The sequence below is a fragment of the Mobula birostris genome, chromosome 2 (assembly GCF_030028105.1).
Source record: "Mobula birostris isolate sMobBir1 chromosome 2, sMobBir1.hap1, whole genome shotgun sequence".
NCBI lineage: Eukaryota > Metazoa > Chordata > Chondrichthyes > Myliobatiformes > Myliobatidae > Mobula > Mobula birostris.
Window position 1 is genome coordinate 125,563,119 of NC_092371.1, and position 21,857 is coordinate 125,584,975.

The 21,857-nt window shown below is 40.4% G+C and overlaps 1 protein-coding gene across 5 annotated transcripts in view; it reads left to right on the forward strand.

Moving 5' to 3' along the window:
- kif6 (kinesin family member 6) overlaps window positions 1–21,857 on the forward strand; it is a 610,920-nt gene that overhangs the window by 44,735 nt on the left and 544,328 nt on the right. For all 5 annotated transcript variants that reach the window (XM_072247507.1, XM_072247523.1, XM_072247530.1 and 2 more), the window contains exons 4-5: window positions 3,171–3,318; window positions 5,177–5,286. In XM_072247507.1, the coding sequence (XP_072103608.1) occupies window positions 3,171–3,318; window positions 5,177–5,286 (258 nt within the window). The remainder of the gene's footprint in view (window positions 1–3,170; window positions 3,319–5,176; window positions 5,287–21,857) is intronic.

Consider the following 21,857-nt stretch of genomic DNA (forward strand, 5'->3'; position numbering starts at 1 on the left):
CTGTAGTGATTTACATATTGTTACTCTGAAGTTCCTATACAATTACATTGAATCTGCAGCACATAGGCTGATTCTGTTTGGCTCACACTGATACACTACAGCTCCTCATGTATTTGTCTTCTGGAATACGTATAAAAGCTTTGGTTGTGGTTTGAGTTACTGTACATCATGGATGTGCTGAAGTTAGCTTTTTAGTTATTGTGTAATTATCTTGTGTTGTTTTGGTTTTTGCTTGTTCTGTTTGATTTCTGAAGTTAAGAGAAATTGTATGTTATGACACATTTATGCTGCAGTGTTTAAATGTTGCTATGATCTAATTTCTTGCACTTGTCATATTAAGTGGCTTGCTTGGTGCTGAGTGATTCAATTACTTTCACTGTTCAGTTTGGTAATTGCTTTGTATTGCAGTAACACTGAGTTGTTTCTGCCAGTTTTGCCGCTGCCAGTCTCAGACATCCCACCCTGCAATAACTCATTTCAGGGAGGTAGCACCATCAATTTGTGGGAGACTCCCGGAACTTCCGGGAGAGGTGGGATGTTTGCAATAGAGTAGCTCCTTAGCAGCTAGCCAGCTAGTTTAAATAACGTTAGCTATGCTAATGAACGAATGACACCTGTTAAACTCACCTCAACATGTCTTTTACACTTTAACCCACCATGGACAATAGAAAAGTCACTGTTGCAAACAGCGCAGCGAGTAACACTGTCATTATTTTTGACCCCTATTAGGCAGGGGTACACTTTAGTGTAGTCTGGGGTGATGTACGTTTTATATTTTCTTTTTTTGGAACACTCTCTCATGGTGCGCGGGCATGCGCTCACGCGCGCTCTCTCTCTCTCGTAGTCGGTCTTGCTTTCTCTCTCGCTGTCTCACACGTGCGCTTTCGCTTGGTCTCGTGCTCTCTCTCACTCCTGCTCGCGCACTCTCGCTTGCTTGCTCTCGTTCTCTCTCGCGCACTCTCTCTCTTGTGGTCACTCTCGCACTTTCTCTTTTGCTTTCTCTCTTGCGCTCTCCCGCTCGCTTTCAAAAAAATTGATTTCCGTGATATTATATATAATTTGCGGGCATCAGGGAGCCGTTATTAATATGCGGGAGACTCCTGGAACTTCTGGGAGAGGTGAGATGTCTGCAGTCCACTGTGTGCTAGTCCGCTGCCTCATTGGCAGATAGTGATTTTGCTGGCTTTTCTGCTGTTAATCAATTTGTGCGGGAATTGAAATGAATATGATAAAGCAAGGGAGAAATGTAAAATAATACTGGAAAATATACTGTCTATCTCTCATTAGACTAAGACAGTAATTTAATCACATGCACGAACTTATTGGAAAGCAGACAATGACATATAGATTTATTAACTATGTTTGGTTAATAAACCTCTATGCATTCAGTAATCAAGGAAGCAAAGCAACTAAAGTAATCAAAATGCATTTTGTCTGACTAATGCACAAGTGAGTATAAAATATCTGCATTTAATTTTTCACATTTGGGTGATATACTTAGTAATTGCAACTATATTTTGTCTTATTTATTGATTAAAAGTTCAGCTTGCTGCCTCTATAATCCCACATTGGAATTTTGGTAATTGGATAATACATTGAACAGCGCTGGCTTTTTGGTACAGGCAGATAAAATTGGAAAAGTTGATTCTCGGTGTGGTGCAGAGTTGTCCAGAGAGACAGACGGTGGAAAGTTAAGCCAGAACTGCTGAGTAAATGGGTAATGGAGTGCTAGAAGGTTGCATAAAGGGAATGTATGCTAGAAAGTAAGCACTGTTAATTGCACAGGAAAAAGGAATCAGGATGAAAGTAAAAGAACATGGAGAGAGAAAACTGGGATCTGAGTTTGGATTGACTGATTGGGGAGTTCCTGTAAAAGGTAATAGCTGATATATGTTTAGAAAAAAGTGTAGATGAGTTTGAAGTAAACACAACAATGATGGAATTGTGGATAGAGAAGAAGGTTATCAAAGGATGCAGTGGGATATAGATTGATTGGAAATATTGTGGTTAATTCTGACAATTTAGATGATCAAATACACGAGCAACTGTGTACTTTCTTTTGTATACAAGAGGAAAGTAGACAGTAAATGGCAGGTCTTTTAGGAGTACTGATGTACAAAACGATCTTTGGGTGCTTGTCCATAGTTCACATAGTATAGCAAGTGATAGGGTTGTAAAGAAGATGTATGACATATTTGCCATCATTGGGCATTGAGTATGAAAGTTGGCAAATTATGTTGTAACTGTGTAAAGTTTTGATGAGGCTATGTGCAGCATATTGTCTCCATTTATGGTTGCCCCATTACAGAAAGGATGTGAAGGCTTTGGAGAGGGTGTAGAAGATGTTCACCAGGATATAGCCTAGTTTGGAGATGGTTAACCTAGGAAAAATTAATCACATTTCAGTGTCTTTGCTAGAACATTTGAGACTGAGAGGTAACCTAATAATTGCATGTAAAATTACGAGAAGTGTCATATTCCATTATGATCCTTAAATTCCAACGGGGTAGCCTCCAACCTGATGGGATAAACCTCGAATTCTCCAACTTCCGGTAAATACCCTCCCCCCACTTCACCATCCCCATACCTGTTTCCCTCTCTCAACTTATCTCCTTACCTGCCCATCACCTCCCTCTGGTGCTCCTTCCCCTTCCCTTTCTTCCATGATCTTTTACCCTCTCTTATCAGATTCCACCTCCTCCAGCCCTTTATATGTTTCACCAATCAACTTCCTAGCTCTTTACCTCACTCCCCCCTCCCGATTTCATCTATCATTTGTCACCTTGTACTTCCTTCCCTCTTGCCACCTTCTCATTCTGACTTCTCCCCTTCCTTTCCAATAAAAGACGGTGTATGTTTAAGATGAGAGGAGAAAAAAAATTATCAGAGATTTACAAGACATGTATCAGTTCCTCGAGCATTTTGTTTTTTTTCCTCCAGGTTCCAGCATTCGCAATCTTTTCTGTGACCATTTTCATTGTGCCCATTGTTTTTCACTTTAGATGCTGCTAAAATTTACTAAGGCAAGTCCATGGTAACTGATTTGGCTTTAGCATCAAATACCAATTAATTTTTAGGTCCATATTTGTTAAATTATCAGGTTTTTCTCAGTTATTAATTGTCACCTGTGTCAGTTCTACATATGAATACTTGTTTTATTTTTCTTCCAGTGTTCTTGCAGGTTACAATGGGACAATTTTTGCTTATGGCCAGACAGGGAGTGGGAAGACATTCACTGTCACAGGAGGAGCTGAACGGTATAGTGACAGAGGCATCATTCCCAGAACGCTCTCATATATGTTTGGAGAGTTTCAGAAGGTAAAATGTCTCATCTGCTTATGTACGTTTAGTGCTAAAGCCATTCTAGACTTGGCTACATTAACTAGGAAAGTAGCATGTTGTCAAAAGTTTGAAAGTTACATAAGTGGTGAACTGGAACTTGAGAAAGTATCTTGGTGCCAAATAAAGGTATTTTTTTATAAAGGAAATATTGAGAAGAGGGTAAAAGAATTGCAGAACTTCAATCTACAAGACAGTGGGGTAGAAGTTTATTCTTGATCCCTTTCATTAAATGTGCATTTTAATTGTGTAATAGCATAACTGTCATTAACACACTACTGTATCCCAATTCTGAATTTGATCCCATGGACTCCTGTGAAATTGAATTTCAGAGGTGAATACAGTGTGTAGCTGTGGAAGTATATGCATTTAGTGCAAGAAAGCAAGGACAAATTTCTGTGCTTTTATTTTTATCTTTAATGTTCTTTTAATTATTACTGTGCATCATGTCATTTCTGTATGCAATGCAATGAAATTTTTGCAATAAACCTATTGCTTGCTCTGACTTGGTGGGTACTGAATATTTGGTTTTTGTGGAATGCTGTTAGTTTTTTGTACTCTTAATGCTATGTGGACATTGTTGACATGATGAGTATTTATTGCCCATTCCTGCTTGGCCTTTGAACCAAGTGGTGTGGCTTGCTGGATATTTTCTGAGTGGAGCTAAAATCCAGCGACATCAAGGTGGATTTTGATTTGTAAAAACGTACCAAGTATGTGTAAAACTTTTGGTCCCTGAAAAGCATTGGCTGAGCCAGGTGGGAGTTTTTATGACTTTAAGCAACTTAATTTTTTTTAATGCCCTTTTATTCAAAATGTATTAAAGTACTTGAATCTAAATTTCTGAGCTGTCATTGTGAATTTTGAAGTCATCTCTGGGTTAGCAGTTCAAGGCTTTGCATACTAATTCAGTAACTTCGTCATTTTATTTTCTGTGTGCAAATGGAATATTTATTCACGGAGCATCTAGACATGCACAGTGGTGTCATGTTTTAATATCACTTACAAAAAATTCAGATGAATTGTATATTCCTTGATAACATCTCACCTTCACGAGAGAGGTGCATTCTGCCTCTGTGCAACTGAGGGTGGACCATCATGACCGGATCCATGTCCTTAAAATGTGCATTTTCCTAAAGGTAGGTTTCCTTTAAGATTTGTATTTAAGCTTTTCATTCACAACTTCCACCCTTGTTACTTATCTTAGTTCCTTTTCTAAATAACTTGCAACAGTGGAGCAGTGTAAAAATGGCTTTCATGAATTACCAAAGGCCAAAATGTAAGGTAATAACTTTCTTTCTGAAGCTGGATAATGATTTTCCCACCTGTAATGATTTGTTAACGAAGTAGAAAACACAGGCCTTGTTGCCTCCACTATCACTTTCTAGGCTTTGGTTCAAACAACTTGCAACCCTTTTCTTGTCACCTGCTGATCACACCTCCTCACCTGATCCCAGCACCTGCAGAATTCCTGTTGTTTGTCCTCACCTGGTCCATTTATTGCCTGTCCCACTCCTTCCCTTCACCTCTTTTACACTGGTTATTTCACCTTTGCTTTTTCAGTCCAATTGAATGATTTCATCCTGACTGTCCATTTCCCTCTATAGAGACTGCCTAACGTGCTGAGTTCCTTGAGCAGGTTTATTTTTCGCTGTTAACTGGATGGCTAGTATCTAATCTGAAGATGTTTAAAATAAATTGTTCCAGGAAACTATTGAGCTGAAAATTTGGGAATGAAATGGTTAAACTATAGGGGCTGCCACTATAAGTTATATTTTCAGCCAATTTTATTGGACTCATTCATTATTTTAATTTTATTTCATTTCTCTTGGAGCAGGACAGCAGCAAAGTCTACACAGCCCATATTTCCTATTTGGAAATTTACAATGAATGTGGTTATGATCTCCTTGATCCACGTCATGAAGCCTCCAAACTTGAAGACTTGACGTGAGTTTAATTCATCTTGGCTGCTTTTTAATTTAATCTACTGTTTTTTTCAGCACCCACCCCCGCCATTACAGCAGTTCATATGAGGAAAATATTTATAACTACAAAATGAAAGTTTGTGGGATATTTCAACATTTGTATCCATCCACATTGGTTGTCTGTTTATGACATTGAAAACATTTATTGACTCATTGTTTCTGAAGAGGGCTGATTATACCTTTGAAGATCTTGTGGTCAATTTTTTTTTGTTTGAAGTTGGTCTTTGTTTATTTTCTCTTTCTTTTAAAAGCAAAACCAAATTGTTATGTTCTCTCAGAGGAATGAGCATCTACCAGTCATTGTGGAAACTTGTAGAATGAATTGGGGAATGCCAGTTCTTAGAAATTGTTTAACTGGGTGCAGCATAGAAACAATAATAAGTCACAATTCTTGAATACAGAATACAACTAACTTTCCAATCTTTTATTTGCCATTTCTTATGAAATACAAGATATATGCTGAGATTTTGAGTTATTTCTGCTTGTAAGTAATGTGAAACTAAAAGTTTTTCATGGATTGAGAAGAGTCTTCAAAACTGGACTTTCTTGCGGTCTGAGATCTGAGTAATTTCTGTAATTACCAAACAGGTAATGACTCATGTTTATTGGTGAAAAAATCTGAAGCATGAAAAATTTGGGACAAGACAAGATAACTGCTATCTTGCTTTCTCTATCTGTGTTATCTAGAGTCAGGTTGCAGTCTTAAAATAAGGCTTTGCCATTTAGGACAGAAGATATTTCTTCACCTGGATATAATGAATTTTTGTAGTTCTCTAGCCTGAAAGGCTGCAGAGGTTCAGTCAGCAAATTCATCGACAAAATTGAAAGATTTTTTTAATGTGAAGGGAATCAAGGATATGAAGTTAGTACAGGAAAATTGTGCTGAGGGAAAAGGTCAATCATAATCTTATTGATCGCAAGAAGGCACGAGAAGCCAAATAGCCTGCACCTGCTTCAAAATGCTGTGCTTATAATTCAAGATGCAAATTTGTTTATTTCATGTTATATTTTTTGACAGAATTTTGCATTGCTGTAAAATTGGATTCTTTTCTCTTTTTCACATGTGATCCTTCATGTTACTTTCTTGTTCTTTTTTAAATCTACTCCATAGGCATTTTCATATTGGTGCTCACCCTTTTGCAATCCAATGTGTAAGTCTCACTGTTTGACCAAAACCATCACATTTGGCTTTCAGCAGAAGCTCTACTACCTGTTCCTATCTCATTACTCTGATATTGCACAATCTCTGTGCCTTACTAGACTTTGTCCTGAGGCTTTGCCAAAGTTCCAATTTGTTTTGTCTTTGTCTTTTCGTGTCTTTTTCAATAACTCTTGTCTTTTTTCACTTATTTCTTTTGAAAACTTCAGCTATTCTTCATTATGTTCTGTTCTAACTTTTGTTCATCCATGTTATTTGTAGTAGATGTAGTGAGGCTGCATTCAAGATCCTTAGAATCGTCTTCAATTCCCACCACATACTCATCACAGCCAAAGTACAGAAGTTTCTCCAGCTGTTCGTACATGTGTGCTCCTTACTTTTCTGACATTTTTTTCTGAGGTCAAGAGCCTTAAAAATTACATTGCTTTCAGCTCTTTCTTTAAATTTAGAATTTAGAATTCTCTTTCCAAATACCTTTGCCTAATTGAACTCATTGTTTTTAAAGCCTCCACATAATTCGTTCACAAACCAGAGAAAATCTGCAGGTGCTGGAAATTGAAGCAACGCACACAAAATGCTGGAGGAACGCAGCAGGCCAGGTAGCAGGGTACAGTCAACATTTCGGACTGACACCCTTCAGCAGGACCAGATTTGGAGACTGCTTCGCCGAGCACCTATGCTCCGTCTGCCGGAACGAGCGGGATCTCCCCGTGGCCACCCATTTTAATTCCACTTCCCATTTCCATTCAGCTATGTGCATCCATGGCCTCCTCCACTGTTGAACAACATCTTATACTCCATTTGGGTAGCCTCCAACCTGATGGCAGGAACATCGATTTCTCAAACTTCCTGTAATGCTTCTGCCCCAACCTCACCTTCACCATTTCCCATCTTCTTGTCCCTCTCTCATGTTATCAACTTGTCCGCCCTTCGCCGCCCTCTGGTGCTCCTCCCCTCCCCTTTCTTCTTTCTTCCATGGCCTTCTGTCTCTTTCACCAATCAACTTCCAAGCTCTTTGCTTTATCCTTCCCCCTCCAAGTTTCACTTGCCGCCTGGCATTTCTCTCTCCCCTCCCCCCACCTTTCAAATAGACTCCTCAGCATTTTTTCTCCAGTCCTGTCGAAGGGTTTCAGCCCAAAACGTCGACTGTACTCTTTTCCATAGATTCTGCCTGGCTTGCTGATTTTCTCCAGCATTTTGTGTGTGTCGCACATAATTTGTTTGGCCATTTCTTTGACTTCTTAATGATGTTTAGAGTTTTTCTTGAACAGATATTGTTAATTGCACTGTAATGTCCTGTACCTACAAGCTCTTTTACCCATTGAATTGTAAAATAGTGGTGGTGGCTGTCCATCATGTCCGACAATGACAGGAAAACTGTGTGGGAGAGTTTTTAAAATGGAAAAGCCAATGAACTAGGGTAGCTACACTCTGTTGATCTCAGAAGTCCAATTCCAGTGGTACGAACAAGTGTCACAAATTACAGTCTTCCTTGGTTGCAGTGGAGGATCATGACGTTGTCTGTGACTTGTCATGCCCTTCACTCTCCGTGGAGTGTTGCGAGACTGCCTTCCTGGCCATTAGATGTTGCTGCAGGTCTTATCTGCCCAATCTGCTGGAGCTGACCACATGCTGGAACAGGCTTGTTCCTAACTCACTGGAGTATGAGGCCACTAGCTACCCTCACTTGGTTTAGCCCACCTGTTGAAGTGGGGTACTAGGTTGTGGCTGCTGTCACATGCAAACAGCTTCTTGGAGCCACAGGTAAGAGCTGAGTATCTGGTGGGGACCAAAGGTGAGTAAGCTGCCCCAGAATGGACACGACAAGCCTTTTCACCAGAGGTCCTACCCCTCCCTGGAGACCCTATGCACCCCTGATGTAAAATACTCGAGACTAAAAAAAGACTGTTAAACACAGCTCTGAAAGCAAAAGTTGCATTGCTGTTAAAAATTGTATTAACCTAGAGTAGGGAAATGTATGTATATGTGGGTGTCTTGGCACCTAACTATCCTGTTTCTGCTCCAGGCTTTCTTGTCAGGCAGTTGTAAGAGATCTCTGTAGGGCAAATGTAATCTGTGAATTCTGTTATTACCCCTGGAGGCCTCTTTGCAAAGACATGTCCCCTATATGGCCTGCTCAGGTCCTTCTGAGTAGAAGAGAGAGTTTCATCTAGATAAACGTTTGCTGTAATGATGAGAAGCAGTTGCAGACTCTCCCCAGCCCTTCAGAGAGCTTTGCTAAGGTTGTGATATATTCCTTTGAGCTAGCAGAAAAAATTGCACCTGCTGTGCTAGATAGTTAAAGACTGAGCAGAAATTGTATATTCAATAAAGAAAGCTGCATTGGAATAGATGTGGATTTACACAGAGAAACATGATCATGCTGTTCTGTTAACCGTGCAATTGAAGTTCTTACTCTTGATAAGACTTTCATAGGCAGATTTAGTCATTCAAATGCTGGTTTGATGGCAAAAACATTTCTCGACTCTGTTTTGGTGATTAGATTTCATTTGTTTGGACCCATTTCATTGTATGAACATCCTGCCCTGTGGATTTGTAAATTCCATGACTTATATGAGCACATTTTGATGTTGACATATTAACAGCATTATCCTCATTTACTTCAAAAGTAAAACTATTTTCAGCAAATAAACATGACTTTCAACAAACTTTTAATTTTATTGAATTGTCAGTGCTATAGTACAATCTGAAGAGCTCCCATTTGAATACTTTCCGTAAACTTTCACTGGAATAATTACATGTTACAGAGAAAAGTTCAAACTGCTTTGGCCCATTTTAACAGAAACATCTCTGCATAAATAACGGTGGATCTTATGTGGAATTTGTAGTTTCTAATTGTTACTCACATTCTTAACCATATTCAAATACAGTATATTTGCAAACTCTATTGATTTTATATTACATTGTTAGCAACATTTTGCACAATTTCTTGACCATCTTTTCAGTCAGAATCAGGAAACTGCCATGTTGTTTTGATAGAGTACAAAAATATGAACAGGAATTTGATTGGATCATCTGGCTGATTTGGAACAAGCTGTTCAGCTTCTTTTAAAAATAAAGAATATAAAAGAACAGCATTTACATTAGCAAACAGAACTTCTAACCAGTTTATGGTGCTGGAGCAGGATCTGATAGATTTAGTGATAGAATCATAAAACACTGCTGCACAGAAACAGGGCCTTCGGCTCATCAAGTCCATGCCAAACTATTAATCTACGTAGTCCCATTGACCTCCATACCTGTCCCATCCATGTAGCTATCCAAATTTCTCTTAAATGTTGAAAGTGAACCCACATCCACCACTTCTACTGGCAGTTCGTTCCACAGTCTTCACTGAGTGAAGAAATTCCCCATCATGTTCTCCTTAAGCATTTCACCTTTCACCTTAACCCATAACCTCCAGTTCTAGTCTCACCCAACCTCAGTGGAAAAAGCCTGCTTGCATTGACCCTACCTATATACCTTGTTAGTTTGTATACCTCTATCAAATCTCTCCTCGGTGTTCTGTGTTCTGGGAATAAAGTCCAAACCTATTCAAACTTTCCCTGTATCTCAGGTCCTCAACTCCCAGCAGCATCTTTCTCTGCACTCTTCCAATCTTACTAATATCTTTCTTGTAGGTAGGTGATCAAAACTGCACATAATACTGTAAATTAGGCCTCACCAGTGTCTTATACAACTTCAGCAGAACATCCCAACTACTGTAGTCAATACTTTGATTTATGAAGGCCAATGTACCAAAAGCTTTCTTTGCAAACCTATCTACCTGTGACAACACTTTCAAGGAATTGTGCATCTCTATTCCCAAAGTAGCTGGTGGTATTTTAGGTACAATTACAACATTTGAAGACGTTTATGAACACTTAAGTTGACTAAGCATAAAATGATATGCACTTAATGTGGGCAAATGGGATTATTGTAGATGGCAATAAGGCCAACAAAAGAACCATATGCTTTACAACTCTTGAATCTATGTGCTACATCGTTTGTTACTTTGGTTTGTCAGTGGGACAAGATGTATTTAGGAGTATGTGACTATCAGCTAGATGAACAATGACCTGACCTCAGTGGTTGGGAAGATGTTGGAGTTAGTTGCCATCGATGAGGTTATGGAGTACTTAGTGACACAAGGTAGGACAAAGTCATCATGGTTTCCTTAATAAGAACATAAGAAATAGGAGCAGGAGTAGGTCATCTGGCCCAGTGAGCCTGCTCTGCCGTTCAATATAATCATGGCTGATCAGGCCATGGACTCCTCTCCACCTACCTACCTTTTCCCCATAACCCTTAATTCCCCTTAAGGGAAAAACCTGCCTGACAAACCTGCTGGAATTATTTGAGGAGATTACAAGTAGGATAGATACAGGGGATGCAGTAGATTATTATTTAAATGGTAAAAGATTGCAGCATGCTTGTGTGCAGAAGGACTTGGGAGTGCTTGTGCATGAATTGCAATAGGTTTGTGTGCAGGTGCAGCAGGCTATCAAGAAGGCAAATAGAACGTTGGCCTTCATTGCTAGAGGGCTTGAATTTAAGAGCAGGGAGGTTATGCTGCAACTATAGAGGGTAATGGTGAATTAGAATTTATTTAAATCTTATATCCATCCCCAACATGTGGAAGTAAAAATATTTGCCTTATGACTCAGTTGCAGTATACCGACATGTGAATTTCAAAGTCTGATGGCTTGTAGAAAGAAGCTGTCCCATGAGTCTGCATCTGGAGTAGTACGTGCAGTTCTGATCTCCTTACTTGAGGAAGGATATACTGACTTTGCAGGTGGTGCAGAGGAGGTTCACCAGGTTGTTTTCAGAGATGAGGGGGTTAGACTTTGAGGAGTGATTGAGTCGCCTGGGACTGTACTCTCTGGAATTCAGAAGAATGAGAGGAGATCTTATAGAAACATATAAAATTATGAAAGGGATAGATAAAAAAGAGGTAGGAAAATTGTTTCCACTGGTAGATGAGACTTGAACTAGGGGACATGGCCTCAAGATTCGGGGGAGTAATTTTGGGGCGAAGATGTGGAGCATTTCTCAAAGAGTGGTGAATCTGAGAAATTCTCTGCCCAATGAAGTAGTGGAGGCCACCTTAGTAAATATATTTAAGACAAGGTTGGATAGATTTTTGCATAGTGTGGGAATTAAGGGTTATGGGGAAAAGGCAGGTATGTGGAGATGAGTCCATGGTCAGATCAGCCATGATCTTATTGCATGGTAGAGGAGGTTCGATGGGCCAGAGGGCCTACTCCTGCTCTTATTTCTTATGTTCTCGTGTTCTTATGTCTATTTGGACTTTCATAAGGCATTTGACAAGGTGTCACACATGAGGTTGCTTACCAATTTAAGAGTCCATGGTATTACAAGAAAGTTACTGGCATGGTTAGGGCATTGGCTGATTGGCAGGAAGCAGCAAGTGGGAATAAAAGGATTCTTTTCTAGTTGGCTGTCAGTGACTCGTGGTGTTCCGCAGGGGTCGGTGTTGGGACCACTTCTTTTTATGCTGTATGTCATTGACTTAGATGATGGAATAGATGGCTTTGTTGCCAAGTTTACAGATGATACAAAGATTGGTGGAGGGGCAAGTAGTGTTGAGGACACAGGTAGGCTGCAGAAGGACTTAGACAGATTAGGAGAATGGGCAAGAGGGTGGCAAATGTAATACAATTTTGGAAAATGCATGGTCATTCACTTTGGTAGCAGAAATAAATGTGCAGACTATTTTCTAAATGGGGAGAAAATCCAAAAATTTGAGACTCAAAGGGAGTTGGGAGTCCTTGTGCGAAACATCCTAAAGGTTACCTTGTTGGTAGAGTCAGTGGTGAGGAAAGCAAATGCAATGTTAGCATTAATTTCAAGAGATCTAGAATACAAGAACAGAGATATGATGCTGAGGCTTTACAAGGCTCTGGTGAGGCCTCACCTTGTGTATTGTGAACAGTTGTGGGCTATTCATCTAAGAAAAGACATGTTGGCATTGGAGAAGGTTCAGAGGAAGGATAAAAGGATGATTCCGGGAATGAAGGGTTACCTTACGAGGAATGTTTGATAGCCTTAGGTCTGTACTCACTGGAATTTAGCAGGGCGGAGGGGTGGTGGGAGCTTATCTCATTGAAACCTTTTGAATGCTGAAAGGCTAGGCAGAGTAGATGTAGACAGGATGTTTTCCATGGTGGGAGAATCTAGCACAAGAGGGCATAGCCTCAGAATAATGGGGCGTCCATTTAATACAGAGATGCGAAGAAATTTCTTTGGCCAGAGGGTGGTGAATTTGTGGAATTTGTTACCACAGGCAGCTGTGGAGGCCAGGTCGTTGGGTGTGTTTGAGGCAGAGCTTGATAGGTTCTTGATTGGACATGGCATCAAAGATTACAGGGAGTGGGGCTGAGGAGGGGAAAAAGGATCAGCCATGATTGATTGACGGAGCAGACTCACTGGGCCAAATAGCCTAATTCTGCGGCTTTGTTTTATGGTCTAAATTGTTGCTTGAGCAGTCTATGGGGCTCATCTTGACAAGTCTGATTAGATTGGTTGTGCCTTTGGCGTGTATGGCTCAGTGTCTAGATTAACCATTAATGCACAATATTTTATGTGGTTCACTCCCTGTCTCAAATGGCCTTTACTGGCATGATGAATTCATGTCATTTAAATGTGTGCATTTTCATTCTGTTTCCTCAAACCTGAAATCAGCTTTACTTGAAATTATCAGGATGACTTTTTTGGAAATAGAAACTTTACGTTGGTTCAGTGTGATTGGTCTTTTGAGTTTGGAAGTGAAACATATTATTGAGAACAGAGCTTCTAATTATGTTGTGTTTAATTTGGGAATGCACAGGCTCATGCTGGTTATCCAAAATGAAAAACTCATTGTCCTACACCAACTTCACTCTGAATAGTTATACATTTGCCAAAAAGTTAAAAGTATAAAGCATAAGCATTTCAGGTTGCACACATTTCTATGAGTAAAGTTTTACTTGATGAAGATGATGCTTAAATGGTTCATGACCTACTAACTCTTAAAAGTAATAATTTAGGTTCAGTTCCCCTTGAGCTATGGTTTAATTGGCTTCACCTGGCTGATGATCAAAGACCCTGAATATAGAGCTATTTAAAAAAAAGAAAAGCAAAATGGGCATCTGCGACTTTAATAGGAATTAAACTGATGCTTTTACCAAATGTACCAAGATATAAATCCAATCATTGTCAAGAAGTAAGATTTCAGTCTTACGAATAATTATCTAATTGCTTTCTACTTCTTTAATCATAAATATGCCCCCCAGTTTATGTCCAGTAAGGAGTATGGAGCTGATTTTCTGAGGATTAACGTCTGTTTCTGGGCATTAGGCAGAGGTAATTCAAGCAGCAACGCATAATACTGAGTCCTTTTGTACTTGTGCTTGAAATCAGGCACAAAGCATTCAACCAAAACACATGGGGCCATTTAATTTGGATGTATGTACAGGAGTAATTCCAAAATGCTTTCTGCATCATTTTCTTAGGTTTTCATGAGGCATCAGATAAAGACATCGACTGTGTACAGATTACAGTAGGCACATTTGTTTAGAAGATAAAAGTAAGAGTTTCCCAGTGAGGTCCTAACGTCACCAGGAAAGTAAATCATGTTTGTAATGGATCAGCAAGGAGGGCCTGCAATCTGGGAAGTTATCTGATTTCTGTTTTTGACTCTGGGGTCTGCCAGACGAAGGCTAGGCTGTAACAGAAATATATATACATGCATTTGGACTCTAGAGCACAGTTTTTTGACACATTTTGGATATCGGATATTTAAAAAGGGACTGAAGAAAAAGCAAATTGGGTTGCTAAAATTTTGTTAAATATTATTCCAATGGAGAATTGATTTTGAAGAGTTAAAATTATAATAATGGATGCAATATTAAAAATAGCTGTACTTTCAAATTAGATTTTTCTGTTAGTTCTGGGCTCAATTGCTCAGAGTTAATATATTAGCTCTTCAAGCTCATTGTTATGGAAACGAATACCCAGGGTATAAGTGTAATAAAAATTAGTTGTTTTCCGCAGCAGCACTGTACATTGCAGACATGATAAGCGTAAGTCATATACAATTACATTAAAGTGGTTGGAGTTCCGGAACACCACATCTATGCCAGGGACTGAAAGGGTTAATCTATCAAGCTGAACTACATTAAGTGGTATTCCCTTTACATTATGGATTATTGTATCTAGCTCAGCTACTGCTCGCTGTTTTGAATGCTTCGGCAGGGAGAGGCTGATATCAGGAGCAGCCAGTACCAGTTAACACCTCCCAATACTGTTTAATGCTCGCCAGCAATAAACACAGGTGCATTGTGACTGGAGCCATCTGCAGTTTAGTTCACCACCTGTCACTAATTGAACCTACCAGTTACACTCTTCAAGGCTCAGTCAATGGTGAGCTTACCAGATGGAAACTGAGGTCCCCTGTTCCAACCACTTTCTGTATTCCATTAATATCTATGAGAAAAACGTGAAAGAGCACCACTGTGTCACTTGCATTGTTTCACTTGCATTGTTTCATTTTGTACTTTACTTATAGGCTTTCTTTTGATAGCAACAAATGATATGGAACTGGAGAGGGGTTTCTGTCTTTGTACCGAAGAAGATCAATGTACTTGGAAAGTGATTTATTTTAAGAGCAGAGAATGATCTATTTAAAGAGCAAAAGAAATAGACCTTACAAAAAGAAAAACCATTAAAAGCAGAACAGTTTTAGCACAAAATTGCAATAAGTGGAAGCTGGTTCAATAGAAGAGCTATTCTTTAATTAGCCCGGTCATTAACAGAGGTTACCATAGTTTGCCACGGTAGTATAGTGGTTAGTGTGACACTATCACAGCTCAGGGTGTTCTGGAGTTTGCTGCTGTCTGTAAGGCGTCTGTATGTCCTGCCTACGGAATGCGTGGGATTTCCATGGGTGCTCCGGTTTTCTCCCACAGGCCAAAGATGTATTAGTTAAGTCAATTGGCCATTGTAAATTGTCCCGTGATTAGGTTAGGATTAATCAGGTTTGTCAGGGGTTGATGGGGCGGCAAGGCTTGAAAGGCCGGAAGGGCCTACTCTGTGCTGTATCTCTAAATAAAAAATGAAATAAATAAAATAAATGAGAGCAGCATGGTAGCTTAACTTGATTGCAAATAGAATTTTCCTTTTATCTCCAGTCAGTCTTAGACTTGTATCATACTGTAAATGCAGCTGATTAATGTAATTTCAGACCATAAATAAAGAAACTGAGGAACTTGAAATGCATTGTGAGTATAGCAACACAGGTGGATAACGAATTGTGGAAAGCATATAGTAAGTATCCCTTTTATTGTTAGAACATCAGTGAAGAGAGATCACACTAGCTTTGCATAAAATACTGTGCAAGGTTCTGATCACTGCTGTGCAGGAAGAATGTGAGAGCACTAAAGTGGATGGGTTTACAATTAATGAGGATGTTGCCAGGCCTAGGGAATTATATTTATGAGGAGAGACTGGTTCAATGGAGATTGCATTTTTGTGGCAAAGGAGACTGAGATGATATTTAATTAAGCTGTACAAAATTATGAGAGGCCCAAACAGGATGAACAGGAAGCAACCAATTTCCCCTGGCAGAGAAATTAATAACTGAAGCTGTTGATTTCAGTTGGAAGGATGGAAGGATTAGTGGGGAAGGTTAGTTGAAGAAAGTTTTTTTAAAAACTTGAGTGGTAGATACAGGTTTCCCCCGCCATACGAAGGTAGAGTGTTCCTATGAAACGGTTCGTAAGCCGAAATGTCGTAAAGCGAAGAAGCAATTACCATTTATTTATATGGGAAAATTTTGTGAGCGTTCGCAGACCTAAAAATTACCTACCATATCATGCCAAATAACACATAAAACCTAAAATAACAGTAACATATAGTAAAAGCAGGAATGATATGATAAATACACAGCCTATATAAAGTAGAAATACTTTTCCACAATCATTACTGAACTGTTCTCCGTAGCGAAAATCTCATGCAAGCGCCGTCGGCAGAAAATATCACGCAAGCGCTGTTGGCAAAAACATGGCGCAAGCGCTCTCCAGTGACCTTTAAGCTATGAAGCTGCTAAATTATACCAAATAACACGTAAAGATACACAGCCTATATAAAGTAGAAATAACGTATGTACAGTGTAGTATCACTTACTGGAATTGGGAAGACAGCGCAGAGCACACTAATGATGGTGTGTTAGACTGAGTCGTCGTAGATTGGGATGGTGCAGTGGCCCTCACCCTCCAGGCCACCGAGCGATACATTGCCGCAAAGCATGCAGGAATGCAGCAGTAGCCGGGAGGCACACAGCACATCTTTAAGAAAAAAGCCAAAACAAACATGCTAATTAATTAGATGCCGCCCGGCACGTAATTGTCGGCCCAGATCAGTGCCGGTTTCCGATTGCGTTGTCTCTGATCTGGGCCGACAATTACATGTCGGCAGCACCTAATTAATTAGCATGTTTATTTCGGCATTTTTCCTTCAAGATGTGCTGTGTGCCTCCTGGCTACCGTTGCATTCTCCGCGAATTGGTATCTGCCCATGGCCTGGGGGTTGGGGTGGTGGGACACTGGGGTGTCATCTCGTCATCGTCTGTTTCCATTAGAGCAGGCAGCTCATCTTCTTCTATCCCTACCTGCCTCGATGTTGAAGATGGAGGTTCGTCGTCTGCTGTGGCTGATGTGGAAGGCTTGCTTGACTGCTGAGCCTCGCGCAATTTTCTATCACACAGTTCTTTGTAAGGACTCAAACCATCCTGTAAATATCTCCTACACTGACGTACCCTTTCAAAATTAAAGTCGTACTTATCATTACTCATTCAGTTTTGATTGTTATCCTTTTTTCTTCCAATTGCATCAGCAATTCATCTGTCAGTTCTTGGTGATGGGATGCCAAAACCTCTTCAACATCATGTTCGTCAGCTTCCACAAGCCAAACTCACATTGTCCTTACTTTTACTGAACACCTATGCTCTGTCCGCCAGAGAAAGCAGGATCTCCCAGTGGCCACACATTTTAATTCCACTTCCCATTCCCATTCTGACATGTCTATCCACGTCCTCCTCTACTGTAAAGATGAAGCCACACTCAGGTTGGAGGAACAACACCTTATATTCCGTCTGGGTAGCCTCCAACCTGATGGCATGAACATCGACTTCTCTAACTTACGCTAATGTCCCACCTCCCCCTCGTACCCCATCCGTTATTTATTTTTATACACACATTCTTTCTCTCACTCTCCTTTTTCTCCCTCTGTCCCTCTGACTATACCCCTTGCCCATCCTCTGGGTTCCCCCCCCCCTTGTCTTTCTTCCCGGACCTCCTGTCCCATGATCCTCTCGTATCCCTTTTGCCAATCACCTGTCGAGCTCTTGGCTCCATTCCTCCCCCTCCTGTCTTCTCCTATCATTTTGGATCTCCCCTCCCCCTCCCACTTTCAAATCTCTTACTAACTCTTCCTTCAGTTAGTCCTGACGAAGGGTCTCGACCTGAAACGTCGACTGTACCTCTTCCTAGAGATGCTGCCTGGCCTGCTGCGTTCACCAGCAACTTTGATGTGTGTTGCTTGTCCTTACTTCGTTCACCGCGATCAAAATGCTTAACTATGTCTAGTTTTGCGCTAAGTGTAACACCCTTACAAGCTCTTTCAGGCTTTTCCGATACCATAGAACTTATCTTGCAAACGGCTGCTCACAGGCTCGTGTTTAAGCAATGCCGGCGAGAATCCGGGGGAGAGCGGCTGCTCGGGGCGCGCACTGCCTTTTATCGCGCGCTGCTTTTTTTTCGTAACAGTGAAAACACCTTCTGAAAGCGAAAACAGGGTACTAATGTAGGTCTTTTGTAGCAGTGAGGTTTCGTAAAATGAACGTTTGAAAAGCGGGGGACACCTGTAATTGGAATTTGCTGCCTGAAATGATGTTTGAGGCAGAAATTCTTATCATATTTAAAATGCACCTGAAGGAGTACTTAGAAAGCTGCAGTGTGATGGATGGGTTAAAGTCTTGGCTGTAATCTAAAGCCTATTTTTAGGTGACTCAGACATAGCCTCACTTTTGCCTTAAAGTTCTATTATTTTACTAAATGTAGCAGGTAAAGTAATGTACTGCTGTTAATCTCTCAAAAGTACTTCACTCCCCACTGAATATTTTGAGTATTTTGAGAAACTTTAAACTGGAAGGTAGTTTAAACAGATGAATTTTTATCTTCCTTTCAAATTCAGGTCAAGGTGATCTGGTTAGTCTCCAAAGTGAATACACTATCAATTCATAACACTAAATATTCCCAGAGTGAGGAAAACCAATGGAGTTGTTAAGGAGTGAATTTAGGAATTATACAGGAACTATCACTGATGGAGTTACATTAACTCTACCAATAGTCAGATAGCATTACAGGAACAGATATATAGGCAGATTGCAGAATAATATAAAAGCAATAGTGTTTTATATTAGGGGGAGTGTAACATTCCCAATATTGACTTGGATTTCCGAAGTGCAAGGGGCTTAGATGGGGAAGAATTTGTAATACATATTTTGGTGGTTTTTGAAGCAGAGTCTATAGAGAGACCTTTGAGAAAAGGTATTGCATTTGAGCTTTTTATAGGGATTGAGGAAGGGCAAGTGGTTAAGGTGCACGTGGAGGAATCCTTTAGAAACAGTGACCATTGTTTAATAAGCTTCAAAGTAGTGATGGAATAGGATAGCATTGGATCTTGAGTCAGGGCTATAAACTAGGGAAGGCAGATTTCAGCAGTGTAATGCAGGAGCTGGAAGAAGTAGATTGGGGACAGCTACTTTGAGGGAAAAAGAACTAACTGGAAGACATTCGAAAGCAAGTTAAATAAGAGTTCAGAATTGGTATTCTCTTGTAAAGGTAAGTGGCAGTGGCAAAGATGATATGTTTAAAGACCCTGGTTAGAAGGACATTAGAACTTTGATCAGGGTAAAGAAGTGAGTATCTGTCAGGTCTATAAGAAATTATCAAATGATTTATGAAGCTTATATGGAATATAAGGGAAAATTTTAAAAAAGAAATGAGGAGAGCCAGCTAGTGTGAAGGAAAAAATCTAATTTAAAACATTAAAAAGCAAGATTATAAGACTTCAGAAACAGCACGACCCTGTCATCTCTTTCATTTTATGCACTCCCGCCACCCTATCAGGGATAAGGTTCCTCTTGTCCTCACCTACCACCCAACCAGCCTCCGCATCCAACTCATAATTCTCTGGAACTTCCACCATCTCCAACGGGATCCCACCACCAAACACATCTTTCCCTCATCCACCCCCACTTACTGATTTCCGCAGGGATCGCTCCCTATGCGATCCCCGTGTCCATTCATCCCTCCCCACCGATCTCCCTCCTGGCACTTATCCTTGGAAACAGAACAAGTGCTACACACCTGCCTCTACACCTCCTCCCTCACTACCATTCTAGGCTGCAAACAGTACTTCCAAGTGAGGCAACACTTCACTTATGAGTCTTTTGGGGTCATATGCTGTGTACGGTGCCCCTGATGTGGCCTCCTGACCATCGGTCAGACCCGACTTAGATTGGGAGACTGTTTTGCCCAGTACCTACGCTCTGTCTGCCTGAAGAAGCGGGATCTCCGAGAGGCCACCCATTTTAATTCCACTTCCCATTCCCATTCTGATATGTCAATCCATGGCCTTCGGACTCCCCCTTCTCCAGCTCTGGAGCTCTTTTACCAATCAACTTCCTAGCTCTTTACTTCACCCGTCCTCCTCTTCCTGGTTTCACCTTGTGTTTCTCCCTCCCCTCCCCCACATTTTATATAATTAAAAAAAATTTTTTTGCTTAGCATAACAACACTTTCAATTTCCAGATACACTTACATTTATATTTCTTCCCCTCACAGATATCAGGGATCAAAATACTTCCATCAAGATATAAATATCACCATAACATCCTATACAAAAGCCCTTATTAGTATAGCAGACAGGTTTACATCTATATACTGCAGAAAAGGTTGCCATGTTTTATGAAAACTATTTGTTTTTGAGTGTACCATACATGTCAAAAAGTCCAAAGGAATGTATTCCATGATTCATTTACGCCAACCAAAAAGTCCAGGGGACTTATCGGATATCCAACAAAGTAAAATGTTCTTCCTCGCACAAAAAGTCAGGAGGTTAAAAAGTTTTTTCTGATATGCATTAATAATACGACTGCTGGGTAAGCTTAAGAGAAAAGACACCTGGGTCCAGTTCAAGCTCTATCTTCAGAATCTTTTCCATTTCACCCAACATATCACTCCAGTATGCCTGAAGTTTGGGACAAGTCCAAAAACAGTGGGTGAAAGTTCCAGTATTTACTTTACACTTAGAACACATTGGAGTAACCCCCGCCTTAAATTTCGAGAGATGATCTTAAGAATTTTCAGTTGCAATGCTTAAGTTCTATTACAAACTGAAATCTTCTTTGCATTATCACAGATGTCTTCCCATGTTTCAGCTGTAGTTTTTACTCCCAGATCCTTCCCAGCTGCTCAGCCTCCCCACAAGAACATTCCCTCAGGATGCTGTAAAAAGTACTAAAAGAGACTTCTCCCTCAGAATGAAACACCCTCTTTTCTCTGTCAGAACTGTAGAAATCAGTTAACAGTGATGTTTTTTCTGTATACAGGTGTCCCCCGCTTTTCGAACGTTCGCTTTACGAAACCTCACTGTTACGAAAGACCTACATTAGTACCCTGTTTTTGCTTTCAGAAGGTGTTTTCACTGTTACGAATAAAGGCAGCACACAATAAAAAATCAGCGCGCGATAAAAGGCAGCGCGCGCCCCGAGCAGCTGCTCTGCCCCGGATTCGGAACGGCATTGCTTTAACACGTTGCATTGAGCAGCCATTAGCAAGATGAGTTCTAATGTGTCAGAAAAGCCTGAAAGAGTAAGGGTGTTACACTTAGCATAAAACTAAACATAATTAAGCGTTTCGATCGTGGTGAACGAAGCAAGGACAAAGTGAGTTTGGCTAGTGGAAGTTGACGAAGATGATGTTGAAGAGGTTTTGGCATCCCATGACCAAGATCTGATAGATGAAGAGCTGATGCAATTGGAAGAGGAAAGGATAACAATCGAAATCGAATGCAGAAAGTGAAGCAACTGCGTGAGATTTTCGCTGCAATGACAAAGTACGACTTTAATTTTGAAAGGGTACGTAGATTTAGGGGATATTTGCAGAGTGGTTTGAGTGCTTACCAACAACTGTATGATAGAAAAATGCGCGAGGCTCAGCAGTCACGCAAGCCTTCCACATCAGCCGACGAACCTCGACCTTCGACATCGAGGCGGGCAGCCATAGGAGAAGATGAGCTGCCTGCCC